Source organism: Ranitomeya imitator, chromosome 2, assembly GCF_032444005.1.
Source record: "Ranitomeya imitator isolate aRanImi1 chromosome 2, aRanImi1.pri, whole genome shotgun sequence".
Lineage (NCBI taxonomy): Eukaryota > Metazoa > Chordata > Amphibia > Anura > Dendrobatidae > Ranitomeya > Ranitomeya imitator.
The window spans coordinates 169,629,283-169,656,236 of record NC_091283.1 but is presented as its reverse complement, the minus strand read 5'-3'; the positions used below and the strand labels follow the sequence as shown (position 1 = coordinate 169,656,236).

The 26,954-nt window shown below is 45.1% G+C and overlaps 1 protein-coding gene across 1 annotated transcript; it reads right to left on the bottom strand.

Moving 5' to 3' along the window:
• Positions 1–7,458: 7,458 nt before the first annotated feature.
• Positions 7,459–21,629, bottom strand: FAM50A (family with sequence similarity 50 member A). Its single transcript, XM_069747928.1, has 13 exons — positions 21,432–21,629; positions 19,383–19,467; positions 17,974–18,073; positions 17,522–17,664; positions 17,270–17,346; positions 16,196–16,262; positions 16,052–16,113; positions 9,363–9,439; positions 9,072–9,126; positions 8,683–8,731; positions 8,334–8,404; positions 7,803–7,913; positions 7,459–7,618 (listed from the first exon to the last, which is right to left on the bottom strand). Exons 1-13 carry the CDS (start codon positions 21,540–21,542, stop codon positions 7,610–7,612), a joined length of 1,017 nt encoding a protein of 338 aa, XP_069604029.1. The 5' UTR covers positions 21,543–21,629; the 3' UTR covers positions 7,459–7,609.
• Positions 21,630–26,954: the final 5,325 nt, after the last annotated feature.

Here is a 26,954-nt window from a genome sequence, read left to right as displayed (position 1 = left end):
GGATTTTACATCACCCTATAGGGCAACCTACTCAACCCTAACCCCATGGGGGCATCTTACATAACCGTATAGGGCATCCTACTCAACCCTAAACCCAAGGAGGCATCTTACATAACCTTATAGGGCAACCTACTCAACCCTAACCCCACGGGGGCATCTTACATAACCCTATAGAGCAACCTACTCAACCCTAACCCCATGAGGGCATCTTACATAACCCTATAGGGCAACTTACTCAACCCTAACCCCATGGGGGCATCTTACATAACGCTATAGGTCAACCTACTCAACCCTAACCCCATGGGGACATCTTACATAACCCTATAGAGCAACTTACTCAACCCTAACACCATGGGGGCATCTTACATAACCCTATAGAGCAACTTACTCAACCCTAACACCATGGGGGCATCTTACATAACACTATAGGGCAACCTACTCAACCCTAACCCCATGGCGGCATCTTACATAACCCTATAGAGCAACCTACTCAACCCTAACCCCATCGAGGCATCTTACATGACCCTATAGGGAAACCTACTCAACCCTAACCCCATGGGGGCAATTTACATAACACTATCGGGCAACCTACTCAACCCCAACCCCATAGAGCCATCTTACATAACCCTATAGAGCAACCTACTGAACCCTAACCCCATGAGGGCATCTTACATAACCCTATAGGGCAACCTACTCAACCCTAACCCCATGGGGGCATCTTACATAACCCTATAGGGCAACCTACTCAACCCTAACCCCATGAGGGCATCTTACATAACCCTATAGGGCAACTTACTCAACCCTAACCCCATGGGGGCATCCTACATTTTCAAAGACAATGGGCTGACTGTATGTGGAAATACAATACTATAGTCACAGTCCGAATACAGAAATTTAATTTAACAGGATGCATCTACATGGCTAGGTAAAGACTTTGTACCCGGTCCCGACAGATTTAGTCTATGCCTCTGAGCGAGGGTCCTCCATGGGTCTAGCATTTCCCCACATACATGGGTAGCAGAATTAATCTCGGACTACAAAGGTTCCTATTTGTCCAATTGGTGCCCAATCTCGGTGTTATACAGGAACGTATAAGGATGTGTATTTTAATTTTCTTCCGCATTTGTTGACAGAACCTGTTTGATTTCATAAAATCCTCAGAAAAACCGTGATTGGACGGTCTGAATTTTACCTTTTATTACATAGGTTTTTCCACAGAGAGAAGTATCACCAGGGGTATAATAGCCACCCAGCTCCATCTGTTGAAATAATATGGATGTGCAGGTTTGTATTATATATTTCTTTATGATGCCGCTTTTCTGGCATGCTGGGAGTTGTAGTCTCCCGTCTGGTTGCAGATCACTGTCATACAAGCCTGGTGCACTTTGCCTTTGTTAGGATTAGCACCCAGATCGCTCTTGATGAGTGACTCTCACTTCGGTGCATGTGGAGGGTCAGTAGAGACTGGTGTAGGTATCAGCGACCCCTGATAAATAGGGGAATTTTTTTCAGAGCTGCAGGAGAATGGAGCCTCTGTCTTTGGAGCAGCCCCCTATAGCACTGGAGAGGGTCACATATTCAGCCCCAGGCAGTAGGAGACATTCTGGACAATGGAGGGCTCAAACATATAGCCCGGGCCCCTCCCTGCTGTATTGTGCAGGGTCATGTGCTTGGCCGCCCAGGCTGACTAGCTGTGCGGAGCTGGAGGGTCCGGCACAATGGCTGCGATGTGCTCATCTGTATCCACAGGATACACATCTTATAGGACCATCCGCATGTGTGACGCCTCTGTGGAGGTCTTAGGCGGCATTGGTGGAGAACCCATAGGTTGGACCAACAATCAGATTCATATAGCTGGAATATCCTTTTAAGAAAGTAGCCCCTCATCCATTATGGGGTTGTCCCCCAGTAACTAGATGACTGACCCCCTCACTGACACACAGTAGTCGGACCATTGATTTTAATGGTTGACTAAAATTCTCAAGAGCGGTTTATTGTGGCAGCTCTGCTCCGACTAAAGGGGGTATGAGCGCCCCCTTATAGAGGTGTTTTACAAGTGGCTGACTTTTGACGAAGCATCCTCTGATAAGCTGGTCACTTCCCTCTCTCCTGCTGGAATCCATAGTGATCGACTCAGATCTGTGGGGAAAACCCAGCAAAAAGGAATCAAATGTGCGTCCACTGGAGAAGGGAAGCGTCCCACTCACCTCCCACAGAAACCATAGAAGGCCAGGACGAGCCGGGCCCCCTGAGGCAGACGCAGGCTTTGTGGGCCATTGGGCTACTATGAGGGGGCCTGTAAGGCAGCCCCTATAAATTGATAAATCACACCCATTTGCTACCGCTATATGCATGTATTTTGTACAACACCACAGAACAGGTTGGTGCCACGATAAGGCTACATTCAGACTAGCGTTGTGCTAGTGTGCGTCGGGTTAGCGTCGGGCGACGCACGCGTCATACGCCCCTATGTTTAACATGGGGGACGCATGCGTTTTTGTTTGTTGCGTTGTGCGACGCATGCGTCTTTTTTGCCGCAAGCGTCGGACCAAGAAAACGCAACAAGTTGCATTTTTCTTGTGTCCGATTTTCGGCAAAAAACGACGCACGCGTCGCAAAACGCAGCGTTTTTGCGTGCGTTTTGCCACGTTTTTGCGTGCGTCGTGCGTTGCGTCGCCGACGCAGCGGCGCACAACGCTAGTCTGAACGTAGCCTAACAAAGATCACAGTAATGAATGTAGGAGCCCCCGTGGTCTCAGCGGAGTCGTCTAATATAATAGGGGGTCTGACCCACCCTGGTCCCTGATGAGTTATGACATGAGATGGGGAGGGGGCTCCTTCTGAAAGCTGAAGATGAGATGTAGGTCACTGGTGAAGGGTGCTGACCTGAAAGATGGGAGGGAATGGGCTCCAAGAGGACGCAGGTTCAGCTCCCGGCGGTGACCTCAATAATTGACTCCTCATCCCGGAAATAAGGGATTATTGTTGTAATAAAAATATAGGATTTTCAGGGTCTTTGTTATCTGAGCTGAAAATGGGGTTAGGTGACGGCGTCCACGTGGGATGGAGCAAAGATCGCTCCGAGTAATGAAGATGTTCCCGGGGCTTCAATCTTAGCAATGCAGAAGGTGTAACCCGGCCTGAATGTCCGCACCACGGGAGCACGGAGAATCTCATTCCCAACTCTGGAGTACATCAGTCCCATGTAAATGCACTGAAGGATAGCATGTATCATTGCAGGTAAAGAGCGTGAATCTAAGGATACACTGTAGCAAACCCTCAGCAGTGTTCGCTCCACGACAAGCTGTTTTGAGTGCTACAAAGGTGCTTACCTATAGTGGGTGTAGGGGCTGCAGTCGCACCTGGATCTGGGGGTCTACGGGACCCTAAATGTCTCTTTTAAGAAGAATTTGATATGGAAGGCACATGGATAGGCATCCAAGCGCTGTAGGTGGCATTACATGCACAATATGGGCACTCTGATGGCATTTAGGGAATAAAAAAATCATACCTTGACAGAAGTGTTGTCTTGTGACAGACGCTGCTCGCTGTTATCAGCCACGTCAGCTGATTCTGCAGCACAGAAGGTGGTCTCCGCATGGGGGGGGTAGCCGTTATCTGTAATGAAATCCACATATGAGATGTCTTTAGCACCGATAAGCTGGGAGCCATACACAAATACATCGCTGCATGTTATTATTAGCATTTTTTTCTGTGTTTAATCAGAGCAGAAGGAAATGGGTGTGCGAGGCTGGAACTGCCTGGGAGTGAAGACAGGCATCTGGAGAAATGGAAAAATAGAGACATATTGAGCCAAAACAATCGCTTTATTACTCATCAAAAAAAATCCTCGGATAATCCCGACATGAATCTGTGCTGCACAGACACAGTGACACGGAGCAGCGCTCAGAACGGAGAGCGGCAGCAAGGAGCACACACGCCCTCTGCTGCTCACATACAGTACTGCAATGATATTTATTTCTCCTAATTCTTACTTTGCCCTTCATCTATTTGGGTGTCTAACTCAAAACTGAAAATAAAGATTAAACAACAACCACAAGACGGATATCAGTATAACGGCGCCAACCTGACACTGTCTGCAGGTTACTCAGCACAATCCTGCTGACAGGTGCCCTTTAAAAGTTAAAAGCCATGGATATATATATATATATATATATATATATATATATATATATATATTGCCTCTGTATAGAATATAGTGCAGTCTACCATACACCATCTATTACATATGCTAACTTACAAGTCATACTATCACCAAGTGCAGACCCCCGTCAGCCCGTGTGATCTGCCATGGTCACGGACATCCCTCCGGCCTCGGTAAATTACATACAGCTACGGCCACAGTCATCAGAGGGACCGATAATAGCAATGTCTGACCAAGTCCTTTCAAAGGAAACCGATTTCTGCAGGTAAGCGCTCATTCAGACGTCAGTGATTTTTCATCAGTATTTCTATGCCAACACCAGGAGTCTCACCAAAACACAGAACTCGCATCAATCTTTCAATTCCTGACGTCTGAATGAGCCCTAATCTGCAGTTGGGGAGCATCGTTCACGCTTCTATGGAGCAGCCGGTATTCTTTGACATGTTCATTTTAATGGAGCTGAGCTGCAATACCATGTATAACCAATACACAAGTGTGGCGCTATATCTGGGAGGAAGCAGCTATGTTTTTCTAGAAGTAGACCTGGGGGAAGGGGGAGTCAGGGAACTAAGCCCCATAGGGGGCAAATCAGCCTCAGGTACTTGGGTAATGTATTAATGTCACTGTACAGTTAAAAGACATTTCTAGCATGAGTTTACCTGTTCCCCTATGGGCCAGGCCAAGCCTAATTATGAAAACCTTTTAGTCATTCTTCCAGTTTCATGGATAGTTTTCTTGTAATAATAATAATTTTTAATAATAATTTTTATTTATATAGCGCCAACATATTCCGCAGCGCTTTACAAATTATAGAGGGGACTTGTACATACAATAGACATTACAGCATAACAGAAATACAGTTCAAAACAGATATCAAGAGGAGTGAGGGCCCTGCTCGTAAGCTTACAAACTATGAGGAAAAGGGGAGACATGAGAGGTGGATGGTAACAACAACTTGTTGTTGTAGTACAACAACTAGTCACAACTATTCACCATGTCAATACGCAACACAGAGCGCACAATGTATGGAGTGTAGTGTATGGGCACCTAGTGGAAGGAGGAATGTTTACCACATACAGGTGCTTCTCGCAATATTAGAATATCATCAGAAAGTTAATTTATTTCAGTTCTTCAATACAAAAAGTGAAACTCTTATATTATATAGAGTCATTACAAATAGAGAGATCTAGTTCACGTGTTTATTTCTGATAATGTTGATGATTATGGCTTACAGCCAATGAAAACCCAAGTCATTATCTCAGTAAATTAGAATAATTAACAAAAACACGTGCAAAGGCTTCCTAAGCGATTAAAATTAAAAAGGTCCCTTAGTCTGTTTCAGTAGCTCCACAATCATGGGGAAGACTGCTGACTTGACAGATGTCCAGAAGGCAGTCATTCTGTACAAGGAGTGGCTCCACAAGGAGGGTAAGCCACAAAAGGTCATTGGTAAAGAAGATGGCTGTTCACAGAGTGCTGTATCCAAGCAAAATGGGAAGGTGAGTTGAAGGAAAATGTGTGGTAGAAAAAGGTGCACAAGCAACTGGGATAAGCGCAGCCTTCAAAGGATTGTTAAGAAAAGGCCATTCAGAAATTTGGTGGAGATTCACATGGAGTGGACTGCTGCTGGAGTCATTGCTACAAGAGCCACCACACACAGACGTATCCAGGACATGGGCTACAAGTGTCACATTCCTTGTGTCAAGCCACTCATGACCAATAGACAATGCCAGAAGCATCTTACCTGGGCCAAGGAGAAAAGGAACTGGACTGTTGCTCAGTGGTCCAAGGTGCTGTTTTCAGATGAAAGTAAATTTTACATTTCATTTGAAAATCAAGGTCCCAGAGTCTGGAGGAAGAGTGGAGAGGCCACAATCCAAGCTGCTGGAGGTCTAGTGTGAAGTTTCCACAATCAGTGATGGTTTGGGAGCCATGTCATCTGCTGGTGTAGGTCCACTGTGTTTTATCAAGACCAAAGTCAGCGCAGCCGTCTACCAGGACATTTTAGAGCACTTCATGCTTCCCTCTGCCGACAAGCTTTTTATAGATAGAAATTTCATTCTCCAGCAGGACTTGGCACCTGTCCACACTGCCAAAAGTACCAATACCTGGTTTACAAACAACAGTATCACTGGGCTTGATTGGCAGCAAACTCGCCTGACATTAACCCCATAGAGAATCTATGGAATATTGTCAAGAGGAAGATGAGAGACACCAGATCCAACAATGCAGACGAACTGAAGGCTGCTATCAAAGCAACCTGGGCTTCCATAACACCTCAGCAGTACCACAGGCTGATCACCTCCATGCCACGCCGCATTGATGCAGTAATTGATGCAAAAGGAGTCCCGACCAAGTATTGACCGCATTTACTGAACATACATTTCAGTAGGCCAACATTTCAGATTTTAAAGTCAGTTTTCAAGCTAGTGTTATAAAGTATTCTAATTTACTGAGATGACTTTTGGATTTTCATTGGCTGTAAGCCATAATCATCAACATTAACAGAAATAAACACTTGAAATAGATCACTCTGTGTGTAATGACTATACTGTATGAGTTTCACTTTTTGTATTGAACTGAAATAAATTAACTTTGTGATGATATTCTGATTTAGTCAGAAGCACCTGTACATTACATTACTTATCCTTAGTTACATCCTGTATTATACCCCAGAGCTGCACTCACTATTCTGCTGGTGCAGTCACTGTGTACATACATTACTGATCCCGAGTTACATCCTGTATTATACCCCAGAGCTGCACTCACTATTCTGCTGGTGCAGTCACTGTGTACATACATTACATTACATTACTGATCCTGAGTTACATCCTGTTTTATACCCCAGAGCTGCACTCACTATTCTGCTGGTGCGGTCACTGTGTACATACATTACATTACTGATCCTGAGTTACATCCTGTATTATACTCCAGAGCTGCACTCACTGTTCTGCTGCTGCAGTCACTGTATACATACATTACATTACTGATCCTGAGTTACATCCTGTATTATACTCCAGAGCTGCACTCACTATTCTGCTGGTGCGGTCACTGTGTACATAGATTACATTACTTATCCTTTACTGATCCTGAGTTACATCCTGTATTATACCCCAGAGCTGCACTCACTGTTCTGCTGCTGCAGTCACTGTGCACATACTTTAATGGTCCTCGTATATCATATGGGGCAGTTGGACATAATTTTCCTGGTGTAAAGGTGACATTTCCCAAAATACACATTAGCACACTTTGTGCAGACCGTGACCAAGCAGAGAAAACACCGGACACAGGGAGGAGGACACAGCCATGTATTTATTCTGTGCCTCATACATACATAAAAAACGCACAGTAATTACAACAATATATACACGGTGACATAAGAACATAAACACTTCTGTCCGATCAGGCGCTTCTCAGATGCAGAGAGATCATCCCCAGGAGCGATCACCGGATCTGCGGGGGGTAGAAGAGAAGAACGTGAGCGTCCAACACATCCACAATATGAGACCTTGTTCCAGAAATCCCCAACATGAAGAGGTTTGCTAGATTTTATCTCCGCGCTCGGATTGCGGTCATTGAACAGAAACCTAATGTGATCATGTGCAGCTGACAGGTCGGCCTCTAGATCGGTACTTACGGTGTACTTATCCCACTTCTTCTCCGGGTCGTAGGGCTCCCACCTGCTTGCTGGGAAGATGTGTTTGTTTTTCTCATACCAGCTGCGGAGGACGACTTTCCCAGCATGAGACTGAGGAGAGAAACCAAGGAAGTAGATCATGCGAGTGCGATTCCTGAATACGGGGCTCTATACATATAGGGTCGGACCCTTTGGCACAGTTCGGAGACTTATAGCAATAGGGTTTCCGCATCATTGTATCCGTCACTGTGCAGCCCGAGCTTCCCACATCAAATGATGGCACCTCGCTTGGATATTCCATCGCTATGACTGACCACCACAAATTCCAAAATTAAAGGGGCAACAATAATGAATCAAGTGAATGAGGAACACCTGCATTTCCCCTGCTGAAGCGGGGGGTTTGGCGCTCTGTGGTGCAGGTATAAACAGTGAGGGGACCACAAACCTAAAAGCAGAGCTGATGTCCCTCCATTCTCAGAGATCTAACCCAACCCCGTCATAAAGTGTCCTCTCCAGTACAGCAGTTCTTACCTCGTCCTTCTCCACAGTGGCGTCACTCAGCAGGCGGACATCTTCATGCACATCGAAGTTAAACAGGGGCCCTGGGAAGGAATGGAAACACATTACATGTGGACACGATGAAGATGTGAGCGACGCTTATGATGGCAAACAAGACGATATTGGACATAGCAGCCAATCAGGGACCCCCACAATCATAACAAAGTGCCCTGACCGCTCTGTAGTGGATGTAAGGCTGCTGCCAACCCTCTACCGGAGACATGCATGCTGCTGCGCTGAGCACAGGCTGCCGCCTCTCCTGTGCCTCCAACTGGCTCGTGGTGGGAGAACATAGTAACACACAGTATAACTTGTTACTTACCACTTTTACCTCTTGCCTTGGTCACAATAAAATCATAAAAGCTGTGATGCTGGAGAATAAAGAAAAGAGCAGTGAGCTATAGAAATGGCGATAACGCAGGCAGCTCTGTGAAAAGCAAGTGGTTAATAAATCCTGTACATAAGGGTAGGGCTGTAAGGCTATGTGCGCATGGAGTTTTTAGAGCTGAAACTGTCTGCCTCAAAAACTCAGCAAAAAGGCTCAGTGTGCACATCGGCTGATGGACCCTGGTGTAATATTTTCCTCTCATACTGATGGGAAGTGAAGTGATAAGGACTCTCCCGCTGTGGGACATTGTAACGGTCAGGGCCAAGGTCACCATACAGACGTGCAGCGGTGCACCAGGCGGCGTCCATACTGAGTGCACTCACGTGTGGGATGATCAGGTCTTCTTTAATGTACATGAGCTGCTCCACTCCTGCCGACCTGGAAGATAAGAGCCGAGTGTTACTAATGGTCTGCGGCATTAGACTCCGATCACTGCGTCTCAGCTGTTGCTGGGCCACAAGGCCCAGCATGCCCTGAAAGTCATAGTCTGGTGAGATATGTTGGAGTGTGTTAGGCTAAAGACCACTGGTCTGATCTTGCCGGCCCGTGTCTGCTCCTCCACAGGCACAAGGCTGGGATCCATAAAGAGCAGTCAGTATCCTGTAGACGCTCACCTGAGCTCGCTGAAGTCCTTTCGCAGAATCTCCAGGGCTTTCTGTAGAAACTGCTGCATGGTATTTCCTTTCTTCATCTGAAAATTAAAAAAAAAAAAAAAAAGTGCATAAATGACCCAGTAATAATCATGCAACCTTACATGCAATTTTATGTTCTGGTTTCTCATCATTCAAAACCTATTTGCCTGCTGTCATTGAATGGGAACAGTCCTGGCATTATCCAGAGGCTAAAACCTGTATAGACCCCAAGCTGATGACAACTTGTACTTGCTACATCTGTACCCAGTCTGGACTTCACACTGGTACGTTTTACCTGCACAGACACACTGTAACAAACTCAGGTGTTTTGTGTTGCCCACAACAGTCATTCATATGTCAAAGTCACAGTATATCACAGTCACAGTATATTGCTGGGATATATCATTATTTAACAATCTATGATGGTCCGACCCTTTAATGGCGCCCCGGTCATATGACTATTGCAGGTAACCAGGTCCGGTAACTTGAACGGACCTGTGCTGCAGTACCGTAAACAGCAGGTGACTAAAGTTCACCGAGCCACCACCCACTGATCATAAAACAATGGCAACTCCAGTTAAAGCTAAGACCTAACCACTAGAGACGGGCGAAGACGAACAGTAAACTGCGGAGTTTGTACCGAACACCTATAGCTCAAGGATGGAACCCAAACACAGACTTCACCAGGACGTCCGTGTTACTGTTCAGGCTTGGCATGATAACACAGCAAACACTGCCTCTGATCAGCCGTAAGATTAATACCACCAGTCAGGGAGCCGCAGTTCCCACGCTGGCAAATGACAGTGTGAGCCACAACTGTGATCAGAAGTAAAAAGTTTACCTCCGGTCCCTGGCGTCAGCTGAAGGGACTTCTACTCCCATCAGTCTACGCCAGCTGGCGCTAATCACAGCAAGAGCAGGTGACTGATGGGAGTATTCATCAGCCTGTGCTCGAAATAATTAAAAAAAATTGTGTGGGTTCCCCTGTATTTTTGATAACCAGCCAGACAAAACTGACAGCTGCAGGCTGCAACCCTCATCTGTCAGTGTTAGCAAGGCTTATTATCAAGAATACAGGGGTCATCATGCAGTTTTTTAAATTACTTAAATAATTTAAAAATAAACGGCACGTGGTCCCCCCATTTCTCACAACTAGCCAAGCTAAAGCTGACAGCTGGGGGCTGTTATTCTCAGGTTGGTAAGGATACGGCTAAGGATATTACCCCACAGCCTAAAAATAGCAGCCTGCAGCTGCCCAGAAAAGGCACATCTATTAGATGCGCCAATTCTGACTCATTGCCCAGCTCTTCTCACTTGCCCTGTAGTAGTAGCAAGTGGGGTTCATATTTGTGGGGTTGATGTCACCTTTGTATTGTCAGGTGACATCAATCCCACGGCTTAGTAATGGAGAGTGGTCTATAAAGACACCTATCCTTTACTAATCCTATAGTTATACGGTAAATAAAGAGACAGCCAGAATAAAGTCCTTTATTTGAAATAAAAACAAAACGCACTTTTCCTTTTTCATAAAAAAACAACCCAAACAGTTACACTGACCAAAACGCCCATTCCATTGAATCCCTCGTCTCCTGCAATAAAACAAAAATAAAAACCATATCCCTCACCTGTTCGTCATTCTGTCCCACGCCCTAATCCATGTGTGGGGATAAACACTTTTCAACCTAGACTGTGCCAAGATGTGACCGTCCAGGCTGAAAACCACTGGTTAATGAGCTGCTACGAGTGAAGTATCAGTGACTAGCGGTGAAGTCATTGGGGTTATTGCCAGTCACTGAGGCTGCGTTCCCAGCCGGGCTAAAGAACTGCGGTGCCCTCAGTGAGGTCACTACTACTACCACAGTGAGAAAAAGTCTCAAGATGAAGTGGTGAGTTCTTTTTCTCATTGTGCTAGCGGTGATCTCACCGAGGTCACCGCAGTTTTGGGGCCGGCCTAGGAACGGAGCCTCAGTGACCGGCAGTAACCTTGAAGACATCAACGATGGTCACTGAGGCCGAGCTCGCAGCAGCACATTCTCCCGTGGTTTTCAGCCTAGACCGTCGCATCTTGCCACCGTCCAGGTTTAAAAATGTTTATCCCCACACATGCATTACGACGTGGTACAGAACGAAGGACAGGTGAGGGATATGGTTGTTTTTTATTTTATTACAGGAGACGAGGGCTTCAATGGAATGGGCGTTAGGCAAGTATAAATGTGTTTGTTATTTTTAAATAAAAAAAAGCAAAAGTGTGTTTTGCGTTTATTTAAACTAAAATAACTTTATACTTGCTGTATGTGTATCTACAATACAACTATAGGATTAGTAATGATAGTAATAGATGTGCCTTTTCTGGGGGGCTGCAGGCTGTTATTTTTGGGCTGGGGGAGGGAAGATGGGGACCAATATCTGTGGCCCTTTAACAGCCCGAGAATACCAGCCCCCAGCTGTCTACTTTAGCTTGGCTGGCTGGCAAAAATGGGGGGGACCCCATGCAGTTTTTTTTGTTTTTTTTACTTATTTATTTAAAAAAATGTAAAAACCCTCATGTCACGGGGATGATACCTTTATCATCCCTACCACTCACACCAATTTGTCATGAACTGGGCTTGTTTGGTTGCCCCTGGTTCTTTCTGGAGGGGTTTTATCTATATTCCACTTCCCGGTTCAGGTTTGGAACTTGCAGCTCTCTGGCGCCCCCCTTACCATCAGGTCAGACCGGGTACTGCACCTAGGATAATTAGTCGCCAAAAAGGCTGCCTTACTTTGTACTGGCTAATGGGCACACTGCAGCGAGGGCGATATTATTATTATTATTTATTGTTATAGCGCCATTTATTCCATGGCGCGTTACATGTGAGGAGGGGTATACATAATAAAAACAAGTATAATAATCTTAAACAATACAAGTCATAACTGGTACAGGAGGAGAGAGGACCCTGCCCGCGAGGGCTCACAATCTACAAGGGATGGGTGAGAATTCAGTAGGTGAAGGTAGAGCTGGTCATGCAGCGGTTTGGTCGATCGGTGGTTACTGCAGGTTGTAGGCTTGCCAGAAGAGGTGGGTCTTCAGGTTCTTTTTGAAGGTTTCGATGGTAGGTGAGAGTCTGATATGTTGTGGTAGAGAGTTCCAGAGTAGGGGTGATGCGCGAGAGAAATCTTGTATGCGATTGTGGGGAGAGGAGATAAGAGGGGAGTAGAGAAGGAGATCTTGTGAGGATCGGAGGTTGTGTGCAGGAAAGTACCGGGAGATGAGGTCACAGATGTATGGAGGACAGGTTGCGCATGGCTTTGTACGTCATGGTTAAGGTTTTGTACTGGAGTCTCTGGGTAATGGGGAGCCAGTGAAGGGATTGACAGAGAGGAGAAGCTGGGGAATAGCGGGGGGACAGGTGGATTAGTCGGGCAGCAGAGTTTAGAATAGATTGGAGGCGTGCGAGAGTGTTAGAGGGGAGGCCACAGAGCAGGAGGTTGCAGTAGTCAAGGCGAGAGATGAGGAGGGCATGGACTAGGGTTTTTGCAAATTCTTGGTTGAGGAATGAACGGATTCGTGAAATATTTTTGAGTTGAAGTCGGCAGGAAGTGGAAAGGGCTTGGATATGTGGTTTGAAGGAGAGATCAGCATCAAGGATTACCCCGAGGCAGCGAGCTTGTGGGACTGGGGAGAGTGGGCAGCCATTTACTGTAATGGATAGGTTCGTTGGGGGGGGGGGTCGCGTGAGATGGGGGAAAGACGATGAATTCTGTTTTGTCCATGTTAAGTTTCAGAAATCTAGTGGAGAAGAAGGATGAAATAGCGGACAGACATTGAGGGATTCTGGTTAGTAGGGAGGTGATATCTGCTCCAGAGATTTAGATCTGTGTGTCATCAGCATAGAGGTGATACTGAAAGCCATGAGATTCTATGAGCTGTCCCAGGCCAAAGGTGCAAATGGAGAAGAGCAGGGGCCCAAGGACTGAACCTTGTGGGACTCCGACAGATAGGGGGCGAGGTGAGGAGGTGGTGTGTGAGTGGGAGACGCTGAATGTCCTGTCTGTTAGGTATGATGAGATCCAGGATAGGGCTAAGTCTGTGATGCCAAGGGATGAGAGGGTCTGTAATAATAGGGAATGGTCCACTGTGTCAAAGGCAGCCGACAGGTCGAGGAGGAGGAGGACAGAGTAGTGTCGCTTGCTCTTGGCGGTTAAGAGGTCATTGGTGACTTTAGTTAGGGCAGTTTCAGTGGAATGGTGTGACCGGAAGCCAGATTGTAGGCGGTCGAAGAGGGAGCAAGAAGAGAGATGGGAGGACAGTTCAAGGTAAACGTGTTGTTCCAGTAGTTTGGAGGCATAGGGGAGAAGTGATATAGGGCGATAGCTAGATACAGAGGATGGGTCAAGAGAAGGCTTTTTGAGGATAGGTGTGATGGAGGCATGTTTAAAGCTTGAGGGGAAAACACCAGTTGTGATAGGTTGAAGAGATGGGTTAGGGTTGGGATGAAGACTGTGGTGAGGTTTGGGATGAGGTGGGATGGGGGCGGGTCAAGTGCACAGGTGGGGAGATGCGATCTTGAGTAGAGTGGAGAGTTGATCTTCTGTAATGGTGGAGAAGTTGGTTTTGGAGGTGGAGGGCTGGGAAGTCGGGAGGAAGGGCTCTGGGGGTTGTTGACCAAAACTGTCTCTGATGCAATCAATCTTCTGGTTGAAAAATGAGGCAAAGTCTTCAGCGGAGATAAGTGGGGAGGAAGGAGGTGCTGGGGGACGGAGGAGAGAATTGAAGGTGTTGAATAACTGTTTAGGGTTGTGAGACAGGGAGGATATGAGAGATGAGAAGTAGGTTTCACTTCGATATAGTATATAGTAGCGATATAACTACTCCCACTCAGGCGGGAACAATAATCATCAACGCCGCCAGTCGCTACAAAGCCTCCCAACCGCACAGGACAAATCCCGCTGCCACCAGCTCAGATTTCTTAATTATTAACTGGTCTGGAGCCAACCCAGATTAGTAGGGTAATTCACTTCAGAGGATGTGACAGTTCGTTATAGAGCAAGGGGAGACAAAGCTAGTAATTTTATATTTTACTCCAAAAAAGGTAGGCAGTGTTTACAGAAGTATAAAAAGATATTATAAAGACGACAAGTATCGTATGTACTGTACAATTACAAATACAATGGGTTTAAAGTTGAAAAAACACTTAGGGTACCGTCACACTGAAACGACGCTGCAGCGATACGACAACGATGTCGATCGCTGCAGCGTCGCTGTGTGGTCGCTGGAGAGCTGTCACACAGACCGCTCTCCAGCGACCAACGATCCCGAAGTCCCCTGGTAACCAGGGTAAACATCGGGTTACTAAGCGAAGGGCCGCGCTTAGTAACCCGATGTTTACCCTGGTTACCAGCGTAAACGTAAAAAAACCAAACACTACATACTTACCTTCCGTGTCTGTCCTCCGGCGCTGTGCTTTCCTCTGCACTGTCAGCGCCGGTCAGCCGTAAAGCAGAGCGGTGATGTCACCGCTGTGCTTTCCGGCTGGCCGGCGCTCACAGCCAGTGCAGAGAAGCACAGCGCCGGAGGACAGACAGCGGAAGGTAAGTATGTAGCGTTTGGTTTTTTTACGTTTACGCTGGTAACCAGGGTAAACATCGGGTTACTAAGCGCGGCCCTGCGCTTAGTAACCCGATATTTACCCTGGTTACCAGTGAAGACATCGCTGAATCGGCGTCACACACGCCAATTCAGCGATGTCAGCGGGAGATCCAGCGTCGAAAGAAAGTTTCAAACGATCTGCTACGACGTACGATTCTCAGCGGGGTCCCTGATCGCAGTAGCGTGTCAGACACAGCGAGATCGTAAGGATATCGCTGGAACGTCACGGATCGTGCCGTCCTAGTGATCAAAGTGCCACTGTGTGACGGTACCCTTACACTTCGTTCAGATCATTTAATCTCCTGGCTGTACCAGTTTCAGCCAGTATCAGATGGGAGGGGGAATGAGGAGTTTTACACCTTGTCTGGTTTTCGCAGCACCAAGCCATAATGTCCGAGGGAGGGGAAATGAGGGGTTTTGGATTACACACGCATGCACAGTAAACTGCAGCTGAGAGCTCTGTATGTGTAATTGAAGTAATCAAAACTTTCCTATTTCCTGACACCTCAGCATTGCTAAAGCTGACAGCTGAGGGTTGCAGCCCCCAGTTGTCAGTTTTGCCTGGCTGGTTATCAAAAATACAGGGGAAGCCACACTTTTTTTTTTCCAAAATGATTTATATACAGCGCAGGCTGATGGGAGTAGTAGTCCCATCAGCCGACACCAGTGACAGGAGGTAAACCTTTTCATCTCCGATCACAGGTGCAGGCTCGCACTGTCATTTGATAGTGTGGGAACCGTGGCTCTCTGACCAGTGGTAATGATTTTACTGCCAATCAGAGGTATTGTTTGCTGCGCACAACAGAGTGGCAAACACTGGATGCTCGGGCCCCCATTCAAGTCAAAGGGGGTCAGTGTTCGGGTACTGTTCTGGTTCCTGATCCAAACTTTTTTTTTTTTTTTAACCGTTCGGCCGTACATCCAGTTGTTTGCCAATCTCTACTAACCACCCTTAAGAGGGGGTTGCCTGACTAGTGGGCAAGCCCTTTATTTCCTATATCCACCCCCCTCCTCTCCAAGTAAAAGAATGATCGGCTTTTACCTTCACTGTTCTGCGGTGTCCAGATCCGTCCCAATAGCTGAATGTAATCTCGATTTCCTCACCTGTAGAGAGAAGGGAACAGTCAGAATTTACTGTGTTAAAGAAAAATCACAAAATCTCATGTCGCCCTGTGCTCGCACTCACTCTTGATCTTTTCCTGCTTGCGCTCCCACTCTTGTCTTAGCTCCTCTCGCAGTCGGTTCTCTTCCTCCTGGTGATGGAAAGGTGGGTGAGGAGGATATCATGAGAGTGACAAAGAACTGCCAATATGGATTTTTTATGATGGCCACTAAGGGCTCAGTGCCGCCCTGGAGCAGGTGCTATAATGGCTGGGATCAGAGAAACGCTCAGATCCTGGTCGTTTAACTGTCATGTCAGTAAAAAATGACTGACAACATCATATGGTGTTTTAAACAGGTCACTGGTTTTCCTGGTGACTTGTTCAGGATCTGGGGTCCCTGATGCATACCTCTTTGGGAAACTTAGAAAAAACAACAGCGGCCTGATATACTGTGATCCCTTAGAGCAGTGTTCCCCAACTCCAGTCCTCAAGAGCCACCAACAGGTCATATTTTCAGGATTTCCTTAGTGTTGTCCAGGTGATGGACTTGTTGCCTGTGCAGGTTCTACAATTATCACCTGAGCAATACTAAGGAAATCCTGAAAATATGACCTGTTGGTGGCTCTTGAGGACTGGAGTTGGGGAACACTGCCTTAGAGGAATATTCCCACAATTGAAAGCTATTCCTTATCCTATGGATAGAAGATAAGTCCCCGGCGATCCCAAGTACAAGGCCTGCAGAGCTCTGTCTGAATGCTCAGTGCCCGCTCCATTTATTGACTACAGCAGCCACTAAATTCTGGCAGTCCCATAATCAATGAATGGAGCGGAGGTTTAGCATGACTCCATTGAGACATGGCTCTGCAGAACCTCCTCAGAATTGCTGGGGGTCTCAGTGGTCACAACCATGGAGATCAGAAAGTGATTATGGGAACATTTTTCTTGCATTTATCGAGGCCTCGAACATCCACTTCAACGGAAACAAAAACTTCTGGCTGAAGTAATGAAAACCCAAAACAGGGCTGGTGATTAGGGGGTTAAATCCAACTATAGGACTGCAGTATAATGAATAGAGGTTCTGTCGCTACTAGATATTAACTTTCTAGGATATTTTGCCTGCAGCGGTACCCCTCACACAGGACGGAGTCACCCCTCACCTCCCGATCCCTGTCCGGCAGGAAACTTGTGTCTACATCGGGATTCTTTCCCAGCTTCTTCTTCTTCTTCGGCAGATCTGGAAGGAATGGAAAATGGAAGACCGTGATAATACTGATGACAATAAAAGTTCCTTTAACGCGGCATCCAATAGATGGCAGATTATCAGATATTATAGATCATCAGACACTATACCTATATTTATGGTATAGCGGCACAAGTGTCAAGATATCTGGATCATTTACAGATTCTACCTTCTTTTTCGGACTCGTCCTCCTCCATGGAGTCTTCATCCTCTTCCTCGTCTTCCTCATCATCATCGACATTGAATGACAAGCTGGCGATCTTCCTCTTCTGTTCTTTCTTCCTCTCTCGCTCCCTCTGTTTCTCCAGCTTCCTATGTAGACAGTAAGAGACAATCAGTCACAGATCCCAGGTCACTCAGTGGAGCTCCACTGACGGGATTATAATCGCTCTACAACACTGTGGATTATGTCAGCACTATACAGATAATGCAATCACTCTAGAAATTGATCTTAAAAGCATCAGAAATATAAAATTCCTTTAATAGGGCAAGAAAGGTGCCGAATTATCAGATGCTCCATTACTCAGGCTCCTAGGTCACAGCATATTACAGTTCTGTGCCAGATTGTCAGATGCCTGCCAGATTACAGGAATTATATGAGGTTCAGTCCCTTCTACTTACAGCTGCAGATCTTTGAACTGCTCTTTTTTGGCCAGCTGCTTCTCCCGCTCTTTCACCAGGGCCTCCTGTTTAGCTTTCATGTCATTAAGGGTCACCAGACCTGTAGGACAGAAACAAGCCAAATGAACCAGGTTAAGAGCCTGACTGATCCCTACATGTGCAAAATTCCTTTAATCCGGCATTCAAAGAAAATGATAGGTGCCGGTTTATAAGATATTATGGATAATAAGAGAGATCTGAAAGCAGAACCTATAGAGTCTGGAATGACAGACTCAGCAGGGGTCACAAGCCTGTGTACACATAGCCGGCAGAGCATGCTTGGAAAAATATACTGGAAATGTACAGACAATGCAGAGCTCCGCTGCCCACGATCGGTGCTAGCATTTAACCCCTCTGATGCCGCTGTCAGTAGTGACAGCGGCATAGAGAAGCATAGCGCACATCTAGATAAGTTCCTTAGGGGGTCTAGTTTCCAAAATGGTGTCACTTGTTGGGGGTTTCCACTGTCTATGCACATCAGGGGCTCTGCAAATGCAATATGGCATCCGCTAATTATTCCAGCATATTTTACATTCATAAAGTGAAATGGCGCTCCTTCCCTCCCGAGCCCTGCCGTGCGCCCTAACAGTAGATTTCTCCACATAAGGGGTAACAGCATGCTCAGGAGAAATTGCACAACAAAATCTATGGTCCATTTTCTCCTGTTACCCTTGTGAAAGTAAAAAAAAAAAAATTAGGTCTAAAGGAAAATTTTTGTGAAAGAAAAGTAAAAATGTTTGTTTTTTTTCTTCCACATTCCAAAATTCCTGTGAAGCACCTGAAGGGTTAATAACCTTCTTGAATGTGGTTTTGAACACCTTGCGGGGTGCAGTTTTTAGAATGGTGTCAGTTTGGGGTATTTTCTGTCATATAGGCCCCTCAAAGTCACTTCAAATGTAATGTGGTCCCTAAAAAAATTTTTTTTGCCAATGTTGTAAAAATGAGAACTCGCTGGTCAACTTTTAACCCTTATAACTTCCTAACAAAAAAAAACCATGTATGTTTCCAAAATTGTGCTGTTGTAAAGTAAACACATGGAAAATGTTATTTATTAACTATTTTGTGTGATACAACTCTCTGATTTACAGTCATAAAAATTAAAAGTTTGAAAATTGCACGTTTTCATTTTTTAACAAATAAACGCAAGTCATATTGAAGAAATATTACCACTAGCATAAAGTACAATATGTCACGAGAAAATCTCAGAATCAGCGGGATCCGTTGAAGTGTTTACGAGTTATGACCTCATAAAGTGACAGTGGTCAGAATTGTAAAGATTGGCCCGGTCAGGAAGGTGAAAGACTTTGGGGTGAAGGGGTCAATCCTCCGGTTGGGGAGGACTAATCGTTGCAGTACTCGTCCACACTCACCCACGGTGCTGGACTTCAGCTCGGCCTCCACAGCGTCATAATGAGCAGAGAATTTCTTGTTAATATTTGCCTTCACCACATTCTCCTGCAAAGGAAAAAAATAATGGAAATGAAAGGTTTTATTCCTTGTTGTCCTCCCGCCATGATGTACACAGCTCAGCTGTACCGTGCCCCGCGCCTTTCTGTGTATGCTGGCGGCTTCTGCAACTTTCTAAGTCAGCAAAGTTCAAACTTTTCTTTATAAAACTTTGGATACGCCAAGATACGAGCAGGTCTTGAGACCGCCATCAGATGCTGAAAGGAAGCTCCATCCACAGGGCGAGGACTTCTACCCCCTCTTCTGATTTACTGGTGGGTGTTCAGGACCCCCGGACTTTTACTAATCAAAACTACTAAACAGTGACTACAGCATATCCATTCCCTTTAAACAGTCTGCTTGCTGTCAGTGAATGACTACACTATGTTACATCAGGAGGCAGAATCCCCTCCCCCACACACACAGCGCTATTTCTGAGGGGAGGATACAATTGTTTATATTCAAACAAGAGGGAACCAATTGTGGCAAAGTCTCAGCTGTGAAAAAGGCGCAGGCTCCATTCACATCTGTGGTCAGAGGATACCCCCGTTATAGGATGGACCCCCATTATAGGACAATCCGTGATGTGACAGCTGTGAACAAGGCACAGGCTCTATTCACATCTGTGTTATAGGATGGACCCCCGTTATAGGACGTGATGTGACAGCTGTGAACAAGGCGCAGGCTCCATTCACATCTGTGGTCAGAGGATGGACCCCCGTTATAGGATGGACCCCCGTTATAGGATGGACCCCCGTTATAGGATGGACCCCCGTTATAGGACGTGATGTGACAGCTGTGAACAAGGCGCAGGCTCCATTCACATCTGTGGTCAGAGGATGGACCCGCGTTATAGGATGGACCCCCAATATAGGACAATCTGTGATAAAGACAGCTGTGAACAAAGCGCAGGCTCCATTCACATCTGTGTTATAGGATGGACCCCCGTTATAGGATGTGATGTGACAGCTGTGAACAAGGCGCAGGCTCCATTCACATCTGTGGTCAGAGGATGGACCCCCGTTATAGGATGGACCCCCGTTATAGGACGTGATGTGACAGCTGTGAACAAGGCGCAGGCTCCATTCACATCTGTGGTCAGAGGATGGACCCCCGTTATAGGATGGACCCCCGTTATAGGATGGACCCCCGTTATAGGATGGACCCCCGTTATAGGACGTGATGTGACAGCTGTGAACAAGGCACAGGCTCCATTCACATCTGTGGTCAGAGGATGGACCCGCGTTATAGGATGGACCCCCAATATAGGACAATCTGTGATAAAGACAGCTGTGAACAAAGCGCAGGCTCCATTCACATCTGTGTTATAGGATGGACCCCCGTTATAGGACGTGATGTGACAGCTGTGAACAAGGCGCAGGCTCCATTCACATCTGTGGTCAGAGGATGGACCCCCGTTATAGGATGGACCCCCGTTATAGGATGGACCCCCGTTATAGGACGTGATGTGACAGCTGTGAACAAGGCGCAGGCTCCATTCACATCTGTGGTCAGAGGATGGACCCGCGTTATAGGATGGACCCCCAATATAGGACAATCTGTGATAAAGACAGCTGTGAACAAAGCGCAGGCTCCATTCACATCTGTGGTCAGAGGATACCCCCGTTATAGGACGGACCCCCGTTATAGGACGTGATGTGACAGATCCATCCCAGAGCCGCGGATTCTTTTGAACAGCGCTAAGTATCGAAATGTAATCAAGAAGGTTTCCAGTTTCCATTGAACACTGCAAGAAAAGCTCACAAAGGAAGGAGGGATTCTCATTTGCAGAACTTTTCTGGCAGAAAAGCAGTTGTAAGAGGAGATCTACAATATCTGGGTGTGAAGGAGACCGCTTCCATTCACAGGCAGCAAGCAGAGATAGTGAACGATGGAAAACCCGGCAGCATCGCTGTGTGGATGGCTCAGGAGCCCACAACCCCCAGTATAACCGGCCGGCCGGGCGCCATTACCTCCGCAATCTTCTGCTTCATCTGCTCCAGTTGCTCCCGCTGCTTCTCCCGCTTCTTCATGAGCTGCATGGCTCTCCCGGCCTCGCTGGCCGCCCCCTTGTACTGCGCCATGTCCGGACCCCGAGCCGCACCGACACTACTGACCAGAAAACAGGAGCAGCTGCTGCTACAGCCCGGAGCGTCTAGAGACTACTGACGTCATCAGTCTGCGCGGGCACTAGAGGGAAAGCCCGACGTTTACGTCTGTCTGCCTCACCAGCGCCATCTTGTTGAAGACCAACCTGCTGTAGAAGAGCTACATGAGCAAGAATGAGACTTGTAGTTCCACAGCAGTTGGAGAACCTATTCTTTCTTACTCATTTTAGATGTTTTAAACGCTGACCTATTATCTGTATCAAACCCGTCTTCACTGGTGGATATTGTCGGATAGTGCTTGTATGTGCAAGCAATTTTGTTAGACCAGAACACCTAACCACCACAAGATAGGAAATCACCAGAAAGTCATACAGCGTTAGGATCAATAATATGCCTTTATTAAATAAAGTGGCAATTTATACATATAATATAAAAAATGTGTGTTTTTAAAAAAATATAAAAAAATAAAAACAAAACAAAACGCAGGAAATATAAAGACATATAATACAAATAACTCCTCAAAGAGAATGATGTATAATATCACTACTCACTGTGTCATATACATATGTAAAAAAAAGTAAAAAAAATAAAAATATAAAAGAATATAAGTCATATATGACCCATATAAAAATGTGAAATATCATGTACGTTAAATACAAACACTAAACTAGTGAAAAAAATGAAAAAAATCCAATTAAACACAGCAAAAATGTGTACATAAAAATTCTTTTATAAAAAGTGGAAGCAGTGCATATCCCTAATATCCCTATAAGGGGATGTAAAATAAAGTGACCGTTGACAACAGTGGTGTAGACACAGCGAGGTGTATTATCTGAATAGGAGAGTTATAGTAGCACACTATATTTAAACCTGCCCTGGTACAAATGACCGTATAATAATTCCCCCACAGCGAGATAGATTTCCTGAATGAGGGGATTTTTTACATCAGCTCACTGCGAGGTAAGTGCTCTACATATGGAAGTTATAGCAGCGTATTATATTCAAAAATATAAATAACCATGCGGGCAGATAATTATAGCAGATAAGCATGTGTCACTACCTGAAAGGAGAGACTGGGTCCGGGACCTGCGTGCGCCCGACGCGCGTTTCGGATGTATTACCTTCGTCAGGTAGGTGATACATCCGAAACGTGAAGGTAATACATCCGAAACGCGAAGGTAATACATCCGAAACGCGAAGGTAATACATCCGAAACGCGAAAGTAATACATCCGAAACGCGCGTCGGGCGCACGCAGGTCACGGACCCAGTCTCTCCTTTCAGGTAGTGACACATGCTTATCTGCTATAATTATCTGCCCGCATGGTTATTTATATTTTTGAATATAATACGCTGCTATAACTTCCATATGTAGAGCACTTACCTCGCAGTGAGCTGATGTAAAAAATCCCCTCATTCAGGAAATCTATCTCGCTGTGGGGGAATTATTATACGGTCATTTGTACCAGGGCAGGTTTAAATATAGTGTGCTACTATAACTCTCCTATTCAGATAATACACCTCGCTGTGTCTACACCACTGTTGTCAACGGTCACTTTATTTTACATCCCCTTATAGGGATATTAGGGATATGCACTGCTTCCACTTTTTATAAAAGAATTTTTATGTACACATTTTTGCTGTGTTTAATTGGATTTTTTTCATTTTTTTCACTAGTTTAGTGTTTGTATTTAACGTACATGATATTTCACATTTTTATATGGGTCATATATGACTTATATTCTTTTATATTTTTATTTTTTTTACTTTTTTTTACATATGTATATGACACAGTGAGTAGTGATATTATACATCATTCTCTTTGAGGAGTTATTTGTATTATATGTCTTTATATTTCCTGCGTATTTTGTTTTTATTTTTTAAAAAACACACATTTTTTATATTATATGTATAAATTGCCACTTTATTTAATAAAGGCATATTATTGATCCTAACGCTGTATGACTTTCTGGTGATTTCCTATCTTGTGGTGTTTAGGTGCTTTGGTCCCTTTATTTCAGTGGTTTATTCACTGAAGCTTTCACAGTGCACCCTATTCCTATGAGATATATTCCAAATTATTGGACTCCTGTACGAGTTAGAATTGTGGTTATATAATAGGGTCCCTGTGTTCTTTTTAAGCAATTTTGTTAGTTTACTGCTTGTTAAAATTTGCAGCCTTTCTTGAGATATTAACATTTACAGCTTGTTGCCTTGGAGAGCGACCACCGTTGCTAGACAGCAGAACATGACAATTGCTTAGGCTGGTTTCACAGTCGTGTATGGGAGGGCTGCGGATGGCAGCGTACTTCCTTCTTCCTCCCTGAAACCACGCCTACGCTCTGCGTCCTGCATACCTATCTTTACCATTGGGCACGCAGGGAGGTATGCTGTTTGCGGATGCCTCCGCATGCGCTGCGCCGAATGCAGCATGTGTTGTGTTCTGTATTGAACCCCCAGATGCTTCACAGAAGTTTATAACGTAGAGTCGTGAAATAACCTTCAATATTGTTATCATCGTAACTTTTTTATATTTTCATGTTCCATCCTTAGGGGTCATGATTGAATCCGTGATCATTTGGTCTGTATGCTGTAATACTCTAGTCTTACAGTATCTGGCCTGTGGTTGGGCTTCACATTAGTACCAACGTGGTAGCATTGTGGTATGTTTAGAAGGCCTCCAGCAGCCATGGCACCCCATGATCAAGTCGCAGGGAGATTGAGCACCTTAATTCCCATTGTCAGCAAATGACAGCGCCATTTAAGGGGTTAACGCCAGCAGTCGCACTTGCTCCTCTCGCCACTGTTGTTGGCAGATACTAGCTGTAAAACACAAATGGCACCTGCAATGTCTGGAGTGGGCTCAGCTTTTGAACCCGCTCCATGGTGTAAAGCATCTATTCGTCATGGAGCGTGAAGGGGTTAAAGCTTCTGGGCTCTGATACCGCATCTGTAACAAGGCGCGACCTGCAATGTCCCATTTATGATCCTGGTGAGCCCTCCAGACACCAATATTTGGGGGTGGGGGACACTGCCATTTTTGCATCCCTATGTGTACACCCCTAAACATTGCAATGGTTTTCTATTCACTCAGTAATATATTTCTTATGTCTTAGGGCTCGTACTCATCTGTGTATTAATCGGAAGAGTGCAATCCAATAAAAAATCAGATTGCCCTCTGACTAATGGAAGTCAATGATTCTGTGTTCATCCGCTATTTTTTTTATCTCAGATCGGACTGAGAAAATATCCCATTTGTGGACTACTTTGGGTTCGGTGGAGTACTTCGGAATCCCGGAACTGGATGTTGTTGTTTTTTTTTTTATAAATTGGTGAAACGAGGCAAGAGTTGGGGATGTTTTTTAAGCTAAAATGTTGGTGTTTTTTTCTTTTAACCCCTTAAGCCCCGAGGGTGGTTTGCACGTTATGGACAGGGCCAATTTTTACAATTCTGACCACTGTCCCTTTATGAGGTTATAACTCTGGAACGCTTCAACGGATCTTGGCGATTCTGACATTGTTTTCTCGTGACATATTGTACTTCATTTTAGTAGTAACATTTATTCGATATAACTTGCGTTTATTTGTGAAAAAAACGGAAATTTGGCGAAAATTTAGAAAGTTTCGCAATTTTCCAACTTTAAATTTTTATGCCCTTAAATCACAGAGATATCTCACGCAAAATACTTAATAAGTAACATTTCCCACATGTCTACTTTACATCAGCACAATTTTGGAACAAAAATTTTTTTTTGTTAGGGAGTTATAAGGGTTAAAAGTTGACCAGCAATTTCTCATTTTTACAACACCATTTTTTTTTAGGGACCACATCTCATTTGATGTCATTTTGAGGGGTCTATATGATAGAAAATACCCAAGTGTGAGACCATTCTAAAAACTGCACCCCTCAAGGTGCTCAAAACCACATTCAAGAAGTTTATTAACCCTTCAGGGGTTTCACAGGAATTTTTGGAATGTTTAAATAAGAATGAATATTTAATTTTTTTTCACACAAAATTTATTTCAGCTCCAATTTGTTTTATTTTACCAAGGGTAACAGGATAAAATGGATGCCAAACATTGTTGTACAATCTGTACTGAGTACGCTGATAGCCCATATGTGGGAGTAAACCACTGTTTGGGCGCATGGCAGAGCTCGGAAGGGAAGGAGCGCCATTTGACTTTTAAATGCAAAATTGACAGGAATTGAGATGGGACACCATGTTGCGTTTGGAGAGCCACTGATGTGCCTAAACATTGAAACCCCCCCACAAGTGACACCATTTTGGAAAGTAGACACCCTAAGGAACTTATCTAGATGTGTGGTGACCACTTTGACCCACCAATTGCTTCACAGAAGTTTATAATGCAGAGCCGTAAAAATAAAAAATCATATTTTTTCACAAAAATGATCTTTTCGCCCCCAATTTTTTATTTTCCCAAGAGTAAGAGAAGAAATTGGACCTCAAAAATTGTTGGCCAATTTGTCCTGAGTACGCTGATACCCCATATATGGGTGTAAACCATTGTTTGGGCGTATGGCAGAGCTCGGAAGGGAAGGAGCGCCATTTGACTTTTCAATGCAAACTTGACTGGAATTGAGATGGGACGCCATGATGCGTTTGGAGAGCCCCTGATGTGCCTAAACATTGGAACCCCTCACAAGTGACACCATTTTGAAAAGTAGACCCCTTAAGGAACTTATCTATATGTGTGGTGAGCACTTTGACCCAACAAGTGCTTCACAGAAGTTTATAATGCAGAGCCGTAAAAATAAAAAATCTTATTTTTTCACAAAAATGATCTTTTCGCCCCCAATTTTTTATTTTCCCAAGGGTAAGAGAAGAAATTAGACCACAAAAGTTGTTGTGCAATTTGTCCTGAGTGCGACGATACCCCATATGTGGGGGTAAACCACTTTTTGGGTGCATAGCAGAGCTCGGAAGGGAAGGAGCGCCATTTGACTTTTCAATGCAAAATTGACTGGAATTAAGTTGGGACGCCATGTTGGTTTGGAGAGCCCCTGATGTGCCTAAACATTAAAACCCCCCACAAGTGACACCATTTTGGAAACTAGACCCCATAAGGAACTTATCTAGATGTGTTTTGAGAGCTTTGAACCCCCAAATGTTTCACTACAGTTTATAACGCAGAGCCGTTAAAATAATTTTTTTTTTTTTTCGCAAAAATTATTTTTTAGCCCCCAGTTTTGTATTTTCACAAGGGTAACATAATAAATTGGACCCCAAAAGTTGTTGTCCAATTTGTCCTGAGTACGCTGATACCCCATATGTGGGGGGGAACCACTGTTTGGGCGCATGGCAGAGCTCGGAAGGGAAGGAGCGCCATTTGGAATGCAGACTTAGATGGATTGGTCTGCAGGAGTCAC

Excerpts from the sequence above, each read along its gene's own strand:
- FAM50A (XM_069747928.1), bottom strand. The coding sequence starts at position 21,542 with ATGGCGCAGTACAAGGGGGCGGCCAGCGAGGCCGGGAGAGCCATGCAG. Across the intron at positions 19,468-21,431 it reads TGAAGCAGAAGATTGCGGAG|GAGAATGTGGTGAAGGCAAA; the intron begins GTAATGGCGCCC and ends TTTCCTTTGCAG. Across the intron at positions 7,914-8,333 it reads CCACTGTGGAGAAGGACGAG|TCTCATGCTGGGAAAGTCGT; the intron begins GTAAGAACTGCT and ends TTCTCTCCTCAG.